This window comes from Opisthocomus hoazin, chromosome 18, assembly GCF_030867145.1.
Source record: "Opisthocomus hoazin isolate bOpiHoa1 chromosome 18, bOpiHoa1.hap1, whole genome shotgun sequence".
Lineage (NCBI taxonomy): Eukaryota > Metazoa > Chordata > Aves > Opisthocomiformes > Opisthocomidae > Opisthocomus > Opisthocomus hoazin.
In genome coordinates this window covers 368,056-386,257 of record NC_134431.1, presented here as the reverse complement: position 1 = coordinate 386,257, position 18,202 = coordinate 368,056, and the positions used below count along the sequence as shown (strand labels likewise).

Below are 18,202 nucleotides of genomic sequence, written 5' to 3'. Positions count from 1 at the left end.
GAATCACAGAATCCCAGAACCCCAGCATGGCAGGGGTTGGCAGGGCCCTCTGTGGGTCACCCAGCCCAACCCCCTGCCCAAGCAGGGTCACCCACAGCAGGCTGCACAGCACCGCGGCCAGGCGGGGCTGGAATATCTCCAGAGAAGGAGACTCCACAGCCTCCCTGGGCAGCCTGGGCCAGGGCTCCGACTGAGGCTTTCCCTACCTGGCAGCATCTTTCCTCTTCTCCGCGGCGCAGTCCGCCTTGCCCTTCTCCACCTCCTGCAGGAAGGCCATTTGGACGGGGGTGCTTCTGCCATCGCTGCCGGCGCTGCCCCGGTGCTGCCGGCCGTCGGGCTGGGAGCTGCGCTTCATGGCCTGGAGCTGCGCCAAGGGCACGATGTCGCAGCCCTGGGGCCGGTGCCACACCGTCTGCCGCGTGATGGCATTGTAGTAGTAGAAGCGGTTGTTGTTCTGGTCGAAGAGCTCCCACCACTGCCTCTGGTCCGACTGACGCACCTTCAGGTTGGGAGGGGGGTCCCAGCCGCACTCGCCCGTGGTCAGGTTGACGTACATCCGCTCCTGGGAGCGGGGCTCGATGATCTCCACCCAGTCCGAGCTGCAGGGACAGGAGAGCTGCGTTAGTCTGGGGTTCGAGGCAACGGGGCTGTCTGGGAGCCACGCAGAGCTGCTGCCTCGGGGCCAGGCAGGCGTGCTGCAGACCAAAGCACCGCTCAGGGCCATTCGGCAGGGTAACGAGCTCGCGGGAAGACGAGGGAAGGGCTCGAGATGGGGCCAAGCCGAAGCAGCAGCTCCCTGGCACAGGGAAGGGGAGGTCACCTCCGCAGTCCGGCCCCAGCGTCAGCTCACACCAGCCCGGGACAAGCGGCACAGGGCGGGCGAGCATCGTCTGCTGATGCTCTGACAGCTCCCACCAGGGCTGGCGCGACCGCAGGCGTGCGGGCGTCTGGCGAGATGCGCTGGGTGCTGCCAGGAACGCACGGGCGAGCAGATCCTGCTGGGCAAACCCTGTGTCCAGAAAACCCCCGGCTCGTCACCTGGTGTGCTTTGGTCTAAACCTCTTCCGTTCCCCCCTTTGATTTAAGGTGCAGCACGAGCAGCCGCGCCAGCGCCCCACGCCGTGCCCGGGGCTGGGACCCACAGAGCCAGCCCCATCACTTCCACGCAGCCGCGATGCCAGACCACAGGCGCAGGAACGAGCCAGCGGGTCACTGCCGCTAGCAAGGGCACTGCCAACGGCGAAGAGGAGTCGTCCTCAAACAGGGGGACGGGAGGGCAGCAGCAGAGCCCGGCGGGGCCGCGAGGCGAGCGAGGCGAGCGCAGCCGCACAGACAGCAGCCCAGAGGCGCAGGCGGGACGAGGCACCGGCAAGGAGGGTCTGGGGGACAGCTCGGAGGGGACACAAGAGGAGCAGCGGCCTCCGAGACACCACAGCTCTTTGCCAGAACGCCAGCCAGTCGATAGGAAAAGGGGCACAGGGGACCAAAAAGGGGCACAGGGGACGGAAAAGGGGCACAGGGGACCGAAAAGGGGCCCGGACCCAGCTGGCCCGCTGGCAGCTCCGGAGGGGGAAGGTGGGGGGCTGCACCCCAAGGCAGGGGCACAGCCCACCACCCTCGGCACTGGAAGAGGAAAACAGGCACGGTGGGACCCCCCACCAAAATCAACCCAGCCACACACACAGGGGAGCTTGGAAGGGCGACAGGACGTAGTTACAGGTTATTTGCTTGGCAAGGAGAAAAACCAAAGCCCTGCAAGAGGCAGCCAAGCGCTCGACCTCGTTAACGTCCAACGGCACGCCGGTTCCGATCTGTTTTGCCAGCAACTGCATTAGCCAAGCTCTGAGACCCCGACGGCTCCGGCAGCGCAGTTGCTCCTGGGAGGGAGGAGAGGTCAGCTATTTTCTGTTCAGTGCAAGCTATTGAAAACAAGAAATTCTTCTCATGGCACTTGGCCATGACCGAGCGTGTGTTGCTAACTATAGCCTTCCGTTTCAACAAGCTTCTCATTTATCTTTGCGTGCGAAGACACGTAAGAGGTTGACCTGGGTTGGCGACCTCTTCGCTCCCCTCAAAACTGAGAGGCTGAGGCTGGCTGCGGTGGAGTTTAACCGGGGAGAAACAGCGGCACAGAACACCCTGAGACACCAGCGAGCTTGGTGCAATCCCGTTCAGATGTAAGGAAAGGAAAGGCAAAGCAAGGAGCACGTCCCTGGAGCAGGGCCAGCCCCCGGCTGCCACACAAGCCTTGAACAGAACATCAGGAACTCTGGAAAGACGTGATAAACCCAGGACGCAGAGAGATAAGGCCATAACTCAGACATTAAAAAAAATTAATTCCAACTCCCCTTCACAGGGTTGAAGCAGAGGTTTCCTGGGAATGGTTTGAATAACGCTTTTCCCGTCCTCTCAGCTCCGTCTCACCTCCCGGAACTCCACGCGCGTCCCCAGGCGCAGGACCCCACTGCAGTTTGCAAACGCAGCCGAACGCCGACGGCCGCCCGAGCGTGGGGACACGCAGCCCGCAGCAGCGCCCGGGAACCAACCTGCTCACCGCGGGATTCCACCAAAACCCCCACTTGCTTCCAGAGACACCCCCCCTCCCCGCGCGCGTCCCCCTGTGCCGTCAGGGAGACCTCGGGAGCTTCCTCTGCGTCCTCGACGAAGCCTCCGCACGCCGCCTGGCTCGTAATGGGGCCGCAGCTCCAGCCGCTCGCCCCGAGCCCCCCGACTGCCCCGGGCACGCGGGCTCTCCGGCGGGGTGGCAGGGCCATGGGGGTCGGTCCCCGAGCTCCCGCGGGCAGAGGGCTCTGTGCCCGCCCGATGGCTCGGCGCTCGCAGGCCCGCTGCCCGCTGTCGCGACGCGCGGTACGGACAGGGCAGGCGAGAGGCCAGGCTGCGGCGCGCCGGCCTCCGGGACAGGGGTGACGGGCATTTGCAAACTTCTCTCCTCCAAAAACAGTTTGGGGCCCCCCTGGCTGCCACCCCTGCTTGGCAAAGCCTGGGACTTAAAAATAATAATTTTTTAAAAAGGGCATTTCAGCCTGAGAGAGCATCCTGCCGGCATCTCCTGACGAGATCTTCTCACAAAGACTACAAATGGTAGCACGAGCCCAGGAAAGAATAAAATTGTTTTAACTACAGAGAAGGGAGCAGAACTAGAAATGGAAGGGGCGGAGAAGAGTCACTGGCAGGAGATGCTGAGAAACCCCAGGAACAGCCACGGCTCCACAGCAGAGGTGGTTTTCCTGCCGCCACCACAGCCCGGGCAGCCCAGCACGGTCCCTGGACACCACACATTCTTCACAAGGCTGTTGTCCCAGGACATGAACAGTAGAGAGATGTCTTCTCAGGTGGAGCTGTCGGACTGAGACCAGCACGACGCGACCACCAGCCCTCTGCACAAAGTCTTCTCTCACCAACTCGAGGAGCAGTCACCTGCCTCGGGGAGCTTCACACCAGGCAGCGAACAAACCCCTCCACCTTGCTACAGGGAGAGCTCTTATGGCTTGATCCCCCGTTTCACTTCCAAGATCTGTAATTTTTGGACTTCCATGTTCCGAGCCAAGATCCCACCTCCTTCCCTCACTTCTCTTCTTCAGGATGAGCCCGGCAGAGAGCTGGGGCAGCACCTAGTCCTTCTTGGCCAAACACGACTCCATGGCAAGCGGGATTTTTGAAGACTAATGCCCTCAAAGGGAGCCTGCAGCATGCTGAAAAGTGGCCCCAACACAAAGAAAAGCAACTGGGAAATGAAGGTTTTCCTCCTTTGGGGGCTGGGCTAGATGATCTCTAAAGGTCCCTTCCAACCCAAAGCATTCTATGATTCCAGGAAACAGGAGTCTGACCGCAGCCAGCGTATGGTCTCATATGCAGTATCACAGAAGGATGGGGGGACTCAGAGGACAGGGGACCTTCCTGGACAGCAGAAGACTGAAGAACTTGAGGGGCCATAGGCCAACATGACCCTTACATCATCTCCACACCTTGCATGGACGAGGTGTTGCTACCACATCCTGCACGTGGCAGCCACCTCGCTGTGTCCTCGCACGAAGAGCTGCAGTTCCATTCCTACAGCTCCAAGCCAGGCCTGCTGAAGCCCCTGTGAAGCCCCAGGAGGTGGTGAGGCCCCACAACCGGGCAGACGCCATTATCAGAGGTCATCTAACCAAGGATGTATCAACGTCAAGACTAAGTGCCTAGTAAGTGGTTCTCCTCGAGGATGAGGGATTAAGAGTTTGGCCATCAGACACTCACAGAGATTGAAGTACAGCTCTCGGAGACCAGTCACGCTGCGACACTGGCCAGGGACACGCGCATGGGGCGCAGAGCTCCTCACTGCAGCAAGCGGCTGGGGTGATGGGGACAGGCATCTGAAATGATCTGTCCTACAGAGACAGGGAGTTCAGAGACTCCTTCGTCTGCTGCTAACGGAGCACACGACGAGGCGCCCACGGGAGGGATCAGGAGCAGCCTTCTGGAGGATGAAGCCATGCTTACAATCCCAAGTTCTCCAAAGGGAGGTCCCAGCAGCAGACCCATGCAGAGTTGCTAAGGAATGGGGAGCGGGTACCATCCCAGAGGCACCGCAGCTCCTGACATCGCTGCTCCTCTGCAGGTCCAGGTTCTTGGCTGGCTGAAGAGCAACCTGAACCTGGGCTGTGCATCAGCACGGGGTGGGGGGGGGTTGTCCTTTTTTTTTTTTCCCCCCCCCCCAGAGGATTGTGCTTGCCCTTCACCTTCTGCATGACGGGCCCAGCACACCGGGCTGGGGGTCAGACAGACTCCCCCAAGACGAGCTTCGCTCAGTGCAGATGCGGAGCAATAAAGTGCAAGCCCCAGCTGTCTCCAAGTTGCTCAGATTTGCACAAAGCCAGGACAAGGCTGTAAAACTCCTCTGTCCCCTGCAGCTGCAGAGGGCCTCCATGAAGGTCTCCAGCACCAGCTCCTTGTGGTCATGCCCAACCAGCTGACTCGGTCAATTTAGGCTTCTTTCACTGCCTTCTCTCAGCCAAGTCCAGAACAGCTGTAATTTAGATCTTCAGGGGCGAAGGCACCCAAAACAACCCTCTCCCCCCCCACACACATATATCTGAACTTCTTTCAAACACACATGCATCCTTCTAACAAAAATTATAGAGGGACTAAAATAAATATAATGTCAGCCTGTTCCGAAAACTCTCCTGCTTCCGAAAATAAGCAGTGTGCAAACAATCCCACCTCTGCTTCGCAGGAGACAGACTGGACGGTGAAGATACAGAACAAACGGCTGCATCTGCGCACGGCCTGGGCACGCAGGCGCAGCGCCAGCAGGCGCAGAGCAGCGGCCGCCCTCTGCAAGCGGAGTCCGGCCCGGCAACGCGCCGCGGAGAGGAGAGCAGAGCACAGCACTACGACTCGGGTGAGTTCGAGGTGGGAGAGCCTGGAAAAGGTCCTGTCACACAAAGCGCCTCGTTACTTTGGTGTCTGTAGTTAAAAAAAAAAAAATCCCACAAAACTAAACCCAACACCCCACACCCCAAGCCTTCTTCCAAGCGGTGTTTTCAAAGCTAGAGACAGCAGATGAGACTTGGTGGTCTTCTGCTTGCCCAGACTCTGACTGCTCTTGCCTCTTCCCTGGCTGTTCCCAAACCTTCCCCGAGCCCTCACGCTGGCTCCCACCTTGCCGCTGCGAGTCTCTCGGTTCCCCTCGCTCCAGAGCAGAACTGACAGCAACGGGGCCGCTCATCCCTTGGGAGCGGGTCAGGGCAGCGCCCAAATGAACAGCAGACTCCTCCACCGTCCTGTCTCAGAGAGACAAAAGGAAGAAGCACTGACTTCGGGACACAGCTAAGATTTTCTGGCATCTCCACGAGAGGACTGGAGCGGCTGAGGGGGATCCTCCCCAGGGGAGGACAGCCATCACGCTGCATCGCACCGCAAAGATAATCAACTTAAAATAAAGCCCAGAACAGCCCCACGGGCCTAAGGTCCCGCAGCGTGACACCAGCACCCGAACCTCGCGAGGGAGGGACACGCAGGCATCCGGGAGCACCGCAGCTCCGTGGTCCCGCAGCCTGACACCAGCACCCGAACCTCGGGAGGGACGGACGCGCAGGCACCCGGGAGCACCGCAGCTCCGTGGTCCCGCAGCCTGACACCAGCACCTGAACCTCGGGAGGGAGGGACATGCAGGCACCCGGGAGCACCGCAGCTCCACGGGGAGCAGGGAGGGCAGCCCAGACGCTCCCCCCAGCCCAGCCTCCACGCTCTCCATCACCCACCCTGCGCTGAGCACGGCTCACCAGCCCTCACGCAGCCCCACTGGCAGCCCCATGGTTGTACCGACCTGGACCCCAAAATCGCCCCCAGGCAAGCTCTGGCGTCGCGTGGTGAGCACCCCATGGGGAGGGTAAGATGGAGGGACCTGAAGTGCTGCTCCTCCATCCCTCCTCCACAGCACAGGGATTCTGCCACCGAGGAAGAGCAAGAGGTGGGAAACAGCCCCGTTGTCAGGGCTTCGGGACAGAGCACAACGCACCCTCCGGATGGGCACCAGCGCAGCAGAAGGAGATGAGGTATTGGGGACGTGGGCACCGTCATCAGGGGACCGCACAGACCAACACTGAAGAAAACTGCACCCGAGGGCAGGAGGAGCCGTAAAATCCACTCCCGTTAAGGAAAGCCCGGCGCTGCAGGCGGGCACAGCTCTGCCGGGGTGGGCTCAGCCTCCTGCCGCAGCTCCTCGGTCGGAGGCGCAGAGCGGGGCTGGCTGCCGCGCCCGGGGAAGGCACCCGCTGCCCCCTTGGAGACCAAGGGCCTCTCGCTCCTCTCCGTGCCGAGCTGTCGGTGAGGGGAGAGCCTCTGCCCGCGCGAGGGCTGGAGACCAGCGGCGGCCGCTGTGGCCTGGTCAGATGGTGAAAGACACATGGTGGCAAAGAGCATTCATCGTTAGAAAGGTGATGGGTGCTGCCCTCTGCTCTGTGCAAGGGTCCCCAGGCTGGCCGGCGACACGGGTCTGGCTGGATGGCCGCTCCAGCGCGTCCGCCCCGGCCGCCCCGGTGGATTCACACGCCTGGGGAACAAAACCCCTCATGGAGGCCCCAGCAGAGCTGCGGGATCTGCCCGGCCCACGCCGCGGCGTCCCCGGGGTCGTCCCTGCCGCCACGGCCGGAGCTGCCGTCCCGCGGGCCAGCACACGGCCCAGACCCCCAGTCCTCGACAGCCTCGCCGACGCGCTGCTTCGCCCCAGAGGCACCTCCAAGCTCAGCGAAGGCCTCAGCAGAGCCTTTTTGCCTTTTAAGGGCTGAACATTTCAGAACCAGTTTCTGAAGGGGGTAAAAAAAAAAAAATAAAATTTGTCCTGGCAGTTTTCACCCCGTCTCTCTCCCTCCGCAACGCGCTGCAGGGACCCGCAGCCATCCCAAAGCCCCGCTGCTGGCGGGGAGGCAGCCGCGGTCCCTGCCGGGAGGGGAGCTGAGGCCTGGCGCAGCCCGGGGCCGTCGTCCTCCCGCCACCCGGGGCCGTCCTCCCGCCACCCGGGGCCGTCATCCTCCCGCCACCCGGGGCCATCGTCCTCCCGCCCGCACCACCGGCCCGGGACGCGAGGGCAGCCCCGTTGCCGCCGGGACACGGAGCAACCCCAGCAGCGGCTGCACCCCACCTCAACACGCTCGTAACCAGACTTTGTCCCCGGCAAACAGGATTTACATGGGAAAACCTCAATTTTAGCACTCTCCTTCAGTCCACAGCTGCTTCGGTGAAGGCATTACGGGACAGCCTGCGAGTTCAGCAACGACGGACCATCACGGCTGGGCACGTCCTGCCCTCGCCCCGTGCTCCAGCGCTGCCCCGCTGAGGCACCCCGAGCCCAGCCTGGGCAGCAGCCATCGGGCCTTCCCGTCACCCCGAAGCTGCGTTCCCCGTTGCAGAAGGATCTGTGTGGGCACGCACGCCAGGAGCACGGCTCGACGAGCGTCGCTGCAGCCGTCCCGCCCGGACACGGCCCCGGCGAGGGAGGCAGCAGGTACTCACGCAGGGCCACCGCCGGCTGCACCAGCCGGGTCCGTTCAGGCGTGCAGATCTCCAGCGTGTGGGACCCAAGGTCACACATCTGCTTCTCCTTCTGGCTTCTTGGGACACACCAGGCTAAGGCAGATGCTTCCAGCTGGAGCAGAGCTGGGCTTTACCCACCTCCGGGAGCATGTGCTGGCACCGAGTCAGACAGGAGCTGCCCAAGACGGGACTCCAAGCACCCAAGAGCCTCCCAGCGTGAATCTAACCCTACGGTTACGCCTGGGCTGTTCCCTTTTTTATCAGGGGGATGGACACATGGCAAGAGGAAGGGACGGAGCCGGAACCTGCACCTGAGTCATCTGCCCTCCTGATGAGCCCAGCACCACAGGGCTACCCACCGACTGAAACCCTGGTCAGTGACCAGCAAGCTGAACACGGCTTGTTCTTGTGTCCATGGCCCTCTAAGCCCCCCACACCTCCCATCAGAAGTAAATGAGACCCAAGCAGCGCGACATTTCCCAACGCTGACACGGCTGCACTCGGGGCCGTGAGCATCACGCTGACACGGCTGCAGGAACAAGGCGGAGAAGATGCCCCGGCCAACAGGATGAAGGGCAGAAGCCCAGAGCCCCAGAGGAACAGCACACGCCAAGCGCTCTCCCCGTGCCAAGGCAAGAAATGTCACACCGATGATATCCCTGCTATTTCAAGGACACGGCAGCACCCGCCACCCCCTCTGCCATTCTAGGAATTACTGACAAAGGTCCTGATTTATCTAGCTTGCTGCCCAGCTGCTTCAGGGCTCAGAGTCACTCTTCACGGGCTCCTATATCACCGCTACCAGTTTCAGGGCCTCCTCCCAGCACGGCCACGAAGGCCTGGAAGCCGGGGACCCTGCAGCTGCCGCCTCGGCCAGTCGATGCCAAGGAGAGCAGCCCCGGAACAGGAGGCTCCACAGTCAGGAGCCGTTCTGGAAAAGCTGCCCCGCCACATAAACCCAGCAACTGCTGCACCGCGCCGGCAGCAGCCCACATCACTCACGCCGCGTGAGGACCGCAGCTCTGCAGACGACAGCTTTTCATCGTTTCTGTGCACAGACAGACCACCCCGGGCTCAGCGAAACCACGCGAGGTGATGCACAGCCACCAACACGCTGCAGCGCTTCAGGGCGTACAGCTTCCCCACCGAGGGGAGGAAAAGAACGATTTTCAGACCGTCTCCAGTGAAGGGAAGAGAAAGCCCACAGCAGCCGCGACGGAGCACAGCAAGCAGCCAAGTGTCAGAGGCTTGTTTACACCAGGCACAGAGATGCTCGTTTGCTACACAAGGGAAAAACGAGCACCAAGGAGAAAACATTCACAGAGGTTTCTGCATGACATTGGCAAGCGAAGACGAGGAAGACAGGAACAGAAAAGCAACCTACAAAACCAGCAAAGGGAAACCCATCAGCTGGGACCTCGGGACCGAGCAGGCGCCTTAGCAAGAGCAAGCAGGGACAGAGACTGAAAGGACCTCTTGAGACACCCACCTCAGGTCTAAAATAACTCCACCAGCCCACAAAAAGCCCACCACAACTCCAGCTTTTCTAAAGGTGGCACAGGAGCCGGCAGCGGCGGCGGGCAGGAAGAGACCAAGGCTGCAATTACAGGGTGGAGCACCTGCAAGGCAAGGCCAGCCACCAGCAGCCTGGTGTCACCGAGGGTGCCAGCTGCCGCGTCCCCATACGGCTTTCAAGCCCCAGTCTGCAAAGCGTCGTATCTGAAGCGGTGACATTCCTAAATGCGTGGCATTAGCAAAATAATGGCCCTCTGTCTCTCTTCATTTACAGGGCTGCCAGTCATTTATCAGCTGAAACACAGAGTCCCTTGAAAACCCAGGCACAACGCGGCCGCGGCTCGCAAGGGACTGGGCTGCTTCTCAGCTCGCAGAGCCCACAAGGCACTGGCGGCTAAAAGTACAAAACAAAGATAACAGTGTTTCATCCTAACCGTTTTAGGCCGCTTCATTCTTCGGCAAATCTCTCCGGCAGCAGCTGTCTCTGCCGACTCGGTTGAAAAAACCAAGCAGGAACAAATGCAGAGCAGCTCTTGAAAGTATTAGCTGTGCAAGCTTGTGAAGCGTGACTCAAGTTAACCGCTCCAATGCCGGGACGGCAGAGGAATCTCGCAGCGAGTCAAACGCAACAGGAAACATCGAGTCCGCAAACAAGTAACTCTCCCCTGTGCCCAGAGCTGCCATCCGGCAACTCATCCCAATGGGACTCTGTAGAGTCGTCGTTTTCCCCAGCCCAAAGCACGCTGATTTCCTCTGGCAAGGGGAGAGAGGCAGGAAATAAACAGTCGAAAACCTCAGCCACAGAGTTCATAAACCCTTCACAAAACAATAAGCAAAAAAACCCCTCTTCTCCATGAGAAACTAATTTCTTACATTTGCTTTGCCTACAGGAATCGCTGAAGGAAAAGCGCATCGGACATGGCAGAGCAGCGATGCCGCGAAGCCAACGGGCTGGAGCGCATGGCGTTGGTCCCCACGGAGCAGCGCACGCTGCCCTGCTCCACGCACACCTGGTCGCCCGAAAGCTCACCTACCAGTGAGCGAATTCCCAGGTTGGGATGAAAAACACAGCCCGTGTTTGAGTTGTTCCATTGTTTTTCATTCTGATGTAATAAACCATGAGAAAAAACTTCCTCCGAAAGGAAAGGCGTGTTTAAGCGCTGCCCCGAACTGACATTCTTTCCCTGGTTGTCTCCAGAACGTTACGGTGTGGGTAGGAGTCACATCCTATGAGCTGTACTTCAACCTCTGCTTTGTGCGCTACACACCCGTGGCTGTAAGATCAGCAGTGGCTATAGTAACACCTCTCAACTCCAAATAAACAAAAATACTAGTTATGTATAGTTCTGGTGCTTTGCCATTAACGAGACCTGGCTTGATTTAATGAGAAACAAACACTGAGACGCTCAGCCTTGCCTTAGAACACAGTCACGGCCTTCTTAAAACCGAACGCCTCTGCAACGTCGCACGTTGGAAGAAAGCGCCAGATCTGCCTTTGCTCCCACCCCATCACAGGAACAGGGGTGGGACTGCCCTTCCTCAGAGGCGGCAAGAACCCGGTGATCGGCGGATAACTGTCAGTCACCCAAGGCTCTCGAAAAGGGTCCCGCTGTTTCTCGGAGACGTCCAGGAGAAAACCCAGCCGGGCCGTGCGAGCCGGTGCCGCCCCGGCAGGCGCAGCTGGCCAAGCGCCCAGCTCGCGCACGCGGCCGCCCGGGAGCCGCAGCCCTCGGCACCGCGGCCGCGGCGTCGCCTTCGGCGGACGGCCCCCAGAAACACGCACAGCGCCAACGGCAGAAGGACGCCGTCGCTCTCCGCGGACCCCACTGAATGCTGTCTTGCCTTGGACCAGCCTTCTGCAGGGCGTATGCTCGTTGCATCAGCGTCTCCAGGGAGGCTGGTGGGATAAAAGATTCCGTGTTGTCACCAAACCTTCTTCCCTCTGTTACGATGGTCGGATGTCGATCTAGCGGGTCAGGGAGACCTGGGGAAGGGTGATGTCAAAGACTGACATCAGAAGAAGCTGCAAGACTTGAGAGTGGCGGAAAATAAGGAAAACCAGAATACTCTCAGCGTGTCTTCCTTCCAGCTCTGGAGCTGGTGAGGAGAGAAGGTGAGGAGGCCGTAACACCAACCAGCTACACTTCTGCAGAAGAACAGCAGACTGCCTGGGGGAGAGGAGATCGGCCTGGCAAAGCAACTCATTGCTCTGGAGGGACGGAACTGGACGACGGCACAGTTGTGACTCACGCACAACCAGCACCGGCGCTGGGGACGAAGCCGCAGATCCCGGCCCTCGCCTGTCGCAGGGCGTCACAGATGCGCGGGCTCAAGGGGAGTCGCCAGCATGAGCAAAAAGTCCCACCTTTTCCAGAGCTCCTCAATTACGTGCCAAAAGACCTGGCGACGGGACTTCTGACGCTTCCAGTTCAGAGGAGATGCCTGCAGGCGTGCTAAGGCAGCTGGGAGAAGGTGGGTGCGCACTTGGGGGTTTTAAACACAGCTGAATTCAACTACTGCCCAGAACAGCTGAACCGCAAGTTCGAATGCACAGGGTTTATCTTGCTTAAATGACCGGGAGATAAGGAAATGGTGCAGCGCAGAGCCTGGCCCAGGTCATGTGTAACTGGCAGCAGGTTCTCCCCTTGACCAAGCCAGCCTGAAATAAACACTTCAGCTTCTGTGCATAGCTGGAAGAGTAAATGTGTGTCATCTGTTTGTCCTGGGTTAAGGGGGAGGGGGGAGAAGGAAAGGAATCCAAAATTCAGCCTGAGCTTTCTTATAAATAGCACGAGGGAGACAGCCCAGCTCAGCTCAGGAGGTGGCTGCGGAGCTGGCAGCGCTAGACAGGATCTCCAGAACAAAAACATCCAGGAAGTCCCCAGTGTCACTTCTCCCCACCATTGATTTCAAATGAGCTTATCCCTTGCACTTGGTACATGAGGAAGAAGAAACTTCCTGGCGACGAGGGGGGGAAACACAGTTATTAATAGCACCACAATGAGAAAGTATCAGAAGTTATGTTGCAGCCCTGGAAGATTTTGGCTGGATCTTGAAGAAATCTGTTGCCATGGCAGTAATTGCTATACATGGTAACAGCGAACAGTGGTGTGAGAACAATTTACTTTTTGATTTGGTGCCCAAAACAAGTTCCTTTTGTTTTCTCTCACCAAAAACCCCAGCATTTATTAGCTTGTGTTCAGTCCAAAACTGAGCTTTTCACTTTCAGCAGAGGCAAGGAAAGCAGCGAAAACAGGGTAAATGCAAAAAGACGGCACAGCGGGCAGTGCTCTCTCTGTCCTGCTTTTATGGCACAGTCGATGGATCGGGGCAAAGATCTGGACCACCTTCAACTTCCCTCTGTACTTGGTGTCCACCTAGACAGTCGTCATCTGCCTCCAGTACATAGTGTCTGCCACTGAGCAAAAAAAAGAAAGGAGCAAAAAACCGCAGAGGCACTTGCTGTACTTCAGCAGCCAGAAACAAAGACTCTTCCTAGATGGGGTGACCTGACACCGGCTTCGTGTTCAGCGTGACAGCAGTCCGCTGTGCTGTCGTGACTTTTCCATTCCGTCCTCTGCTCCCCTCTTTGCTGTTTCCAACCTCCTCCTCCCTTCCCGCAGCGCTGCCGAACGCCGGCCGACGCTCTCGCAGGAAGACCTGTCACCTCCCACCTCATTCCTCAATTGCAGTGCTCAGGATTCCTCGCCTCGCTTGCTCGGAGCCCATCGCTGCACACGTGGACCGCGGCACGCTCCTCCCCAGCCACCGCTTCCATCCCGTGTCTGGGTCACGAACAAACGCTGTGAGCGGCAGAGAGCCCAGCCTGGCTCCCCGAGCGACTTCCCTCCACCACGAAGTCTGCCCGCCTGCTCCTCATCTTCGTAGCCTACCTTTTAGCCACTGATTCACCCACGCGTCCCATGATGGCCTTTCCTCAGATACCCCATGCTGAAAACTTTCAGAGAGGTCCACTAGGCCCCTCCACCCGATCACCCCTGCCATGGGCTCACAAATACCTTCCGAGCACCGATGGAGTCATGCAACTCAATCTTGGCCTACTAAAGCCACACTGGCCCCTCCACAACATGGCATCTCTATCCACGTTCCTTCTTAATGCTCGTTTCTGGAAACTTTCAAGAACGTAAGATACACATTGTGGGTGAAACCAGTTGCCCCTCCATCCTGTCTACAGCTGGGACAACTGGAACAGTTTGTTTGGCAGAGCACGTGAGTCTGGTCATACCCTCTCTCCATCTTCTTCCTTATTCCCCCAGAATCCACACTCGTATTACGGATGCTGAAGGCACATCCCTGGCTGCCCTTCTCAGTATCTGTTTGAGACTGGCTGCCCATAAGTTTATCCAAACGCTTTTTGAACCTGCTGATGCCTTTTGCATCCACAAGCCCCCAGGACAATGAATTCAGAAGTTCATCACCCACTGTGTAAAACAAAAGTACCTCCCTCTACCCGCTTTAAACCACCCTCCTATAAATTTCATCAAATGCCCCTGGCTCTATTGCCACAAGACTGAGGAGGTAAAATTCAACTTCACCAGTGCCTTCATGATTTTGCATCCCTTGATCATTGCTACGCCAGACTTCTCCTATTCCAAACCAAGGAGCTGCATTTTTTTTCCCTCTCTCCAGCCGCTCTGTCCCTCAGTCTTCTCTGCAGCCTCTCCAACGCTACTGTCCTCCTCAAGATGCAGAAACCAGAACTGCATGCAGCCCCCAAGACATGCACCAAGGTGTTAGAGAGGGTCAAAAGGACACCCTCTGCTTTGTTACCATCACCTCCCATGCTGATGGTGACCACAACTCATTGGGTTTTTTGGCTAACACTGCACACTGAGCTGACAATTTCAGAGAACGGCCGATGAGGACTGCGAGCTCCTTCCTGAGCCGCAAGCACCAGTTCCAGGTTCAGCATCCTACAGGCCTGGTATAGGTAATTTTCCCCTACGGGTACCCTACATTTTCCTACCCTCCAGTTCATCTGCCACTTACTTGTCCACTTGCTTGGTGCTGTGAGGTATGCAACCACCTAAAGGAACTGAGGAACCTGGGGATTTCCCTGCACCCCTCCATGCCTGAAGTCACCCACAGGATGAAAACCAGTCCCAGGACCAGTCTCTGGGGCCTCACTGCCGACTCTTACCCGTGCTGAAAAATCACTACTAAGCCCTACCCTTTGCACGCTATGCTTGCACCAGCTCTCAGTCCGTAACAAGACCTTTCCTCCATGTCTATGGTGACTTTGTTTCTTAAAAGCCTCTGGTGGAGAACCTTGTCAAAGGCTGTTCGAAAACCCATATATATGAAGTCTACTGGTCCTGCGACCCATGTGCTCACCAAGCTCCAGCAGGTCCACGAGGCACGGCTTGCCTTCATGTCAGCCCTGTTAACACTCTTCCAGGAAGTCGTGCTTGGCCATGCCTCCACTGATCCTGTTCTTCATTGCAGAGGCCCAGGCCAGACCCACCGGTCTGTGGTCCCCAGGACCCTCCCTACAGGCCTTCCCCAGCAGCGCGCCAGGCACGGACGTTGAGCACCCGACGTGCACCTCCCCGATTTCCCCAAGATACCCCTCTTCTACAAAATGCCATCGCATTTGCCACCATCAACTTCTGCGATACCAATGGCACTTCAGCAACAGGATACGCACAAAGTATCTCAGCAATTTCAGATTTAAGATCCTACAGCACTCTTGAGTAAATGCTATGTTCCTTACAGTTTCTTATCAGTTCCTCTGCTCCAAAGCTATTTCTACTGACATTCAATGTGAGACAACTTCTCAGACAGCTCTTCTGTAGCCAGCTTGTAGTTTCCAAAGCTACAAAGCTCCTCCACAGCAGTGAAGACAGCCAAAAAATGGTTTAGATTTTTCTGTGATTGCTTTATCTTCCATGCCTCTCACACCCTAATCTCTTCTGCTGCCTGTCTCCAAAAGGTTCCTGATGCATTTGAAAATTAATCACATTTGGCAAATTTGCTCTTCAAAAGTCTTCTTCTGGTCTGACTTATTTTGATTTTTAATGTTACCTTCTGAAATATATACTTTTTTGGTCTTCTTGTTGCGATACAGCTTTCCCTTTTTGACCACCATCCTTCTCGCTCCACCAGCCTTCTTTTCCCCACACATTTCCTTTTGTTTTCTGTCTTTCTTAAAAAAAACAAAACCAGAACGGTCTTTGATCTTTTCTTGGTGGAGGTATCCATCCCTTCCGAGCTGCCAACGTCAGCACCAAATAACCTCCACACCACCTCCAGTCCTACCCCCACACTTCAGCAGACAGACAGAGCCATGCAAGGCAGACAAACATCAAGCTTTTACACGACTGCAACAACAGACGGCCCCTGCTTGGCAGACTCAGCAGCAAACATCAGCTCTACGGCAGGGCAGGCACCACTCTCATTAATTTTATTAATGCTGCCAGTTATGAAGAGCCCATCATAACCACAGGCTTGGAGTTATGACTGTTCCTGGGCACGTACGTACTGAGTTTTCACAGGTAACTGCGTATTCCCAGTTTCCAGATGCCCGAACTGAGACGCGTTTCCAGCTGCAAACACGTTAGGTGACCAAAGCACCTCCAGAGGCACCCAGCAGGCGAGAGGCAGAGGGGTCAAGGCTTCTCCAGGACTGCACCCAAGGGCAGCCAGGATCCCGGGGGAGCAGCACGCTGGGGCAGCATCTCCATGCCAGGGAGCAGCCCCCCCCGGGCCGTCTCCCTGGTTTGCGGCTCCGCTGAGCGCACAGAGCTGCCGTCAAGGCCAAGGCCCGGCCAGAAACACGAGGCAGGGCACAACTGCTAACAAACCTGTTCGCAGTTTGGTCAGCAACAGGCTTTAATTTGAATAATAAAAGATTCACCAATCAATTTTTGCCTGAAGCACAGAAACCCCAAGGGTTTGCACCTCCCAGCTGTTCACTGCTCTTCTCGACGCCTTGCGTCACGCCTGAGCAGGTGGGAAGGTGAAAGGGATGAAGCCTGATACTCTCCTGTATCTTGAGCAGCGTGGAAGCTCTGCCACCACAGGGCTGCACCCCAGAAATGGGCTGGCTGAGCGTCCCCAGCAGCGCCCAACTCTCACAGCCAGCGCACCCACGCTGCTCTGCCCACGGGGACACAGCGCGCCCGTCCCAGTGACGGGAGTGACCGGGCCCCTGTGCTGGCACTGGTGAGGCCGCACCTCGAGTGCTGTGCTCAGTTCTGGGCCCCTCACTCCAAGAAGGACACTGAGGGGCTGGAGCGTGTCCAGAGAAGGGCAGCGAGGCTGGGGAGGGGCTGGAGAAAAAGTCCCATGAGGAGCGGCTGAGGGAGCTGGGGCTGCTCAGGCTGGAGAAGAGGAGGCTGAGGGGGGACCTTCTCGCTCTCTCCAGCTCCTGACAGGAGGGTGCAGGGAGGGGGGGTTGGGCTCTGCTCCCCAGTAACCAGCGACAGGACGAGAGGCGATGGCCTCAGGTTGTGTCAGGGGAGGTTCAGGTTGGATATTGGGAAAAATGTCTTTACTGGAAGAGTGGTCAGGCCTTGGGCCAGGCTGCCCAGGGCAGTGGGGGAGTCCCCATCCCTGGAGGGGTTCAGACACCGTGGGGATGGGGCACTTGGGGATGTGGTTTAGTAGGCGTGGGGGTGTTGGGGTGATGGTTGGGCTTGGTGATCTTAGAGGGCTTTTCCAACCTTAACGATTCTGTTCTACGAAAGACTGCACTTCCACGAGGCCCAACAGAGCAGCCCAAGCTCTAGTACAGACATATCTCACCACCAAAGCTGTCCATGCTCACATCTTCTGCCTTTCCCAGGGCAGGCAGCCGCACCATAGGCAAATGGTGCCCTGCAGGCAAAGCAGCACAAGCTCCTACCACGGGTAACAGCCTCCAGACGGTCATTTCAGGGGAACACTGCTCAGCCTTGTGAAGCCCCTCTCTGCAGCCCATGGAAGCGCGGGGTTTAACCCAGGTCTGGCTGGGACACGAAGAGCAAGGAAGCAGCACCACAGGCAGCCCCACGAGAAGCCTGCCTGTCCTCTGACCAGCCCCCCGCGCTCACTTGCAGAAATGGCTACTGCTGCAAACAGTGGAGGTTTGAGCAAGGTATCAGGAACCCATCGCCCGCCCGCCCGCAGCGTGCCGCTCCCGCCGGCCGAGCCCCGCTTCGGGCAGGCGCTGCCAGGACCGTGGTGTCGGGGCCGTCACGGCCAGCTGCAGGGCCCATTCCACTGCAGCACCCGGAGCACCAGCTGCACGCAGCGCCAGGAGACACTCGCATAGGAAACCATGCTCTCGCCCAGAGAGCCCCCGGTGCGGGACGCAGCCCCAGAGCAGCCGCCCCGAGCACAGCTCAGCGCCCGAGCCGCCCAGCAACGAGCATGGAGACCACTGCAAGTCGGCCCCCGTCACGCTCCGAGCTGAACCCCGGGCTGTTTCACCGAGCTATTTGGCCATCACCACACTGTCCGCCCTTTTCCACCTGCAGAGATGGGCCAGCGCACAGAGCAAGCAGCCCAAAACGAAGTTTCCCCTCCAGCAAGCACGCCTTGCACTAAACACACCAGGTTATGGAAAAACTTCTCCTCCCCCACCACAGACAGCTCTCGCAGCTCTGCAGAAGCTTTCCTTATCCAGAGAGACAAAAAGGGAGTTGTATCA

The 18,202-nt window shown here is 58.2% G+C and overlaps 1 protein-coding gene across 2 annotated transcripts in view; it reads right to left on the bottom strand.

Moving 5' to 3' along the window:
• Positions 1-18,202, bottom strand: part of LOC104328261 (rho GTPase-activating protein 39) — a 55,477-nt gene that overhangs the window by 30,020 nt on the left and 7,255 nt on the right. Inside the window, exons 1-2 of one of the 2 annotated variants that reach the window (XM_075438939.1) lie at positions 9,984-10,027; positions 207-599 (exon numbers count right to left, since the gene is read on the bottom strand). In XM_075438939.1, coding sequence (XP_075295054.1) covers positions 207-556 — 350 coding nt within the window. In that variant the 5' untranslated portion in view covers positions 557-599; positions 9,984-10,027. Of the gene's footprint in view, positions 1-206; positions 600-9,983; positions 10,028-18,202 lie in introns of those variants that run through there. The other variant, XM_075438938.1, reaches the window with a different exon arrangement.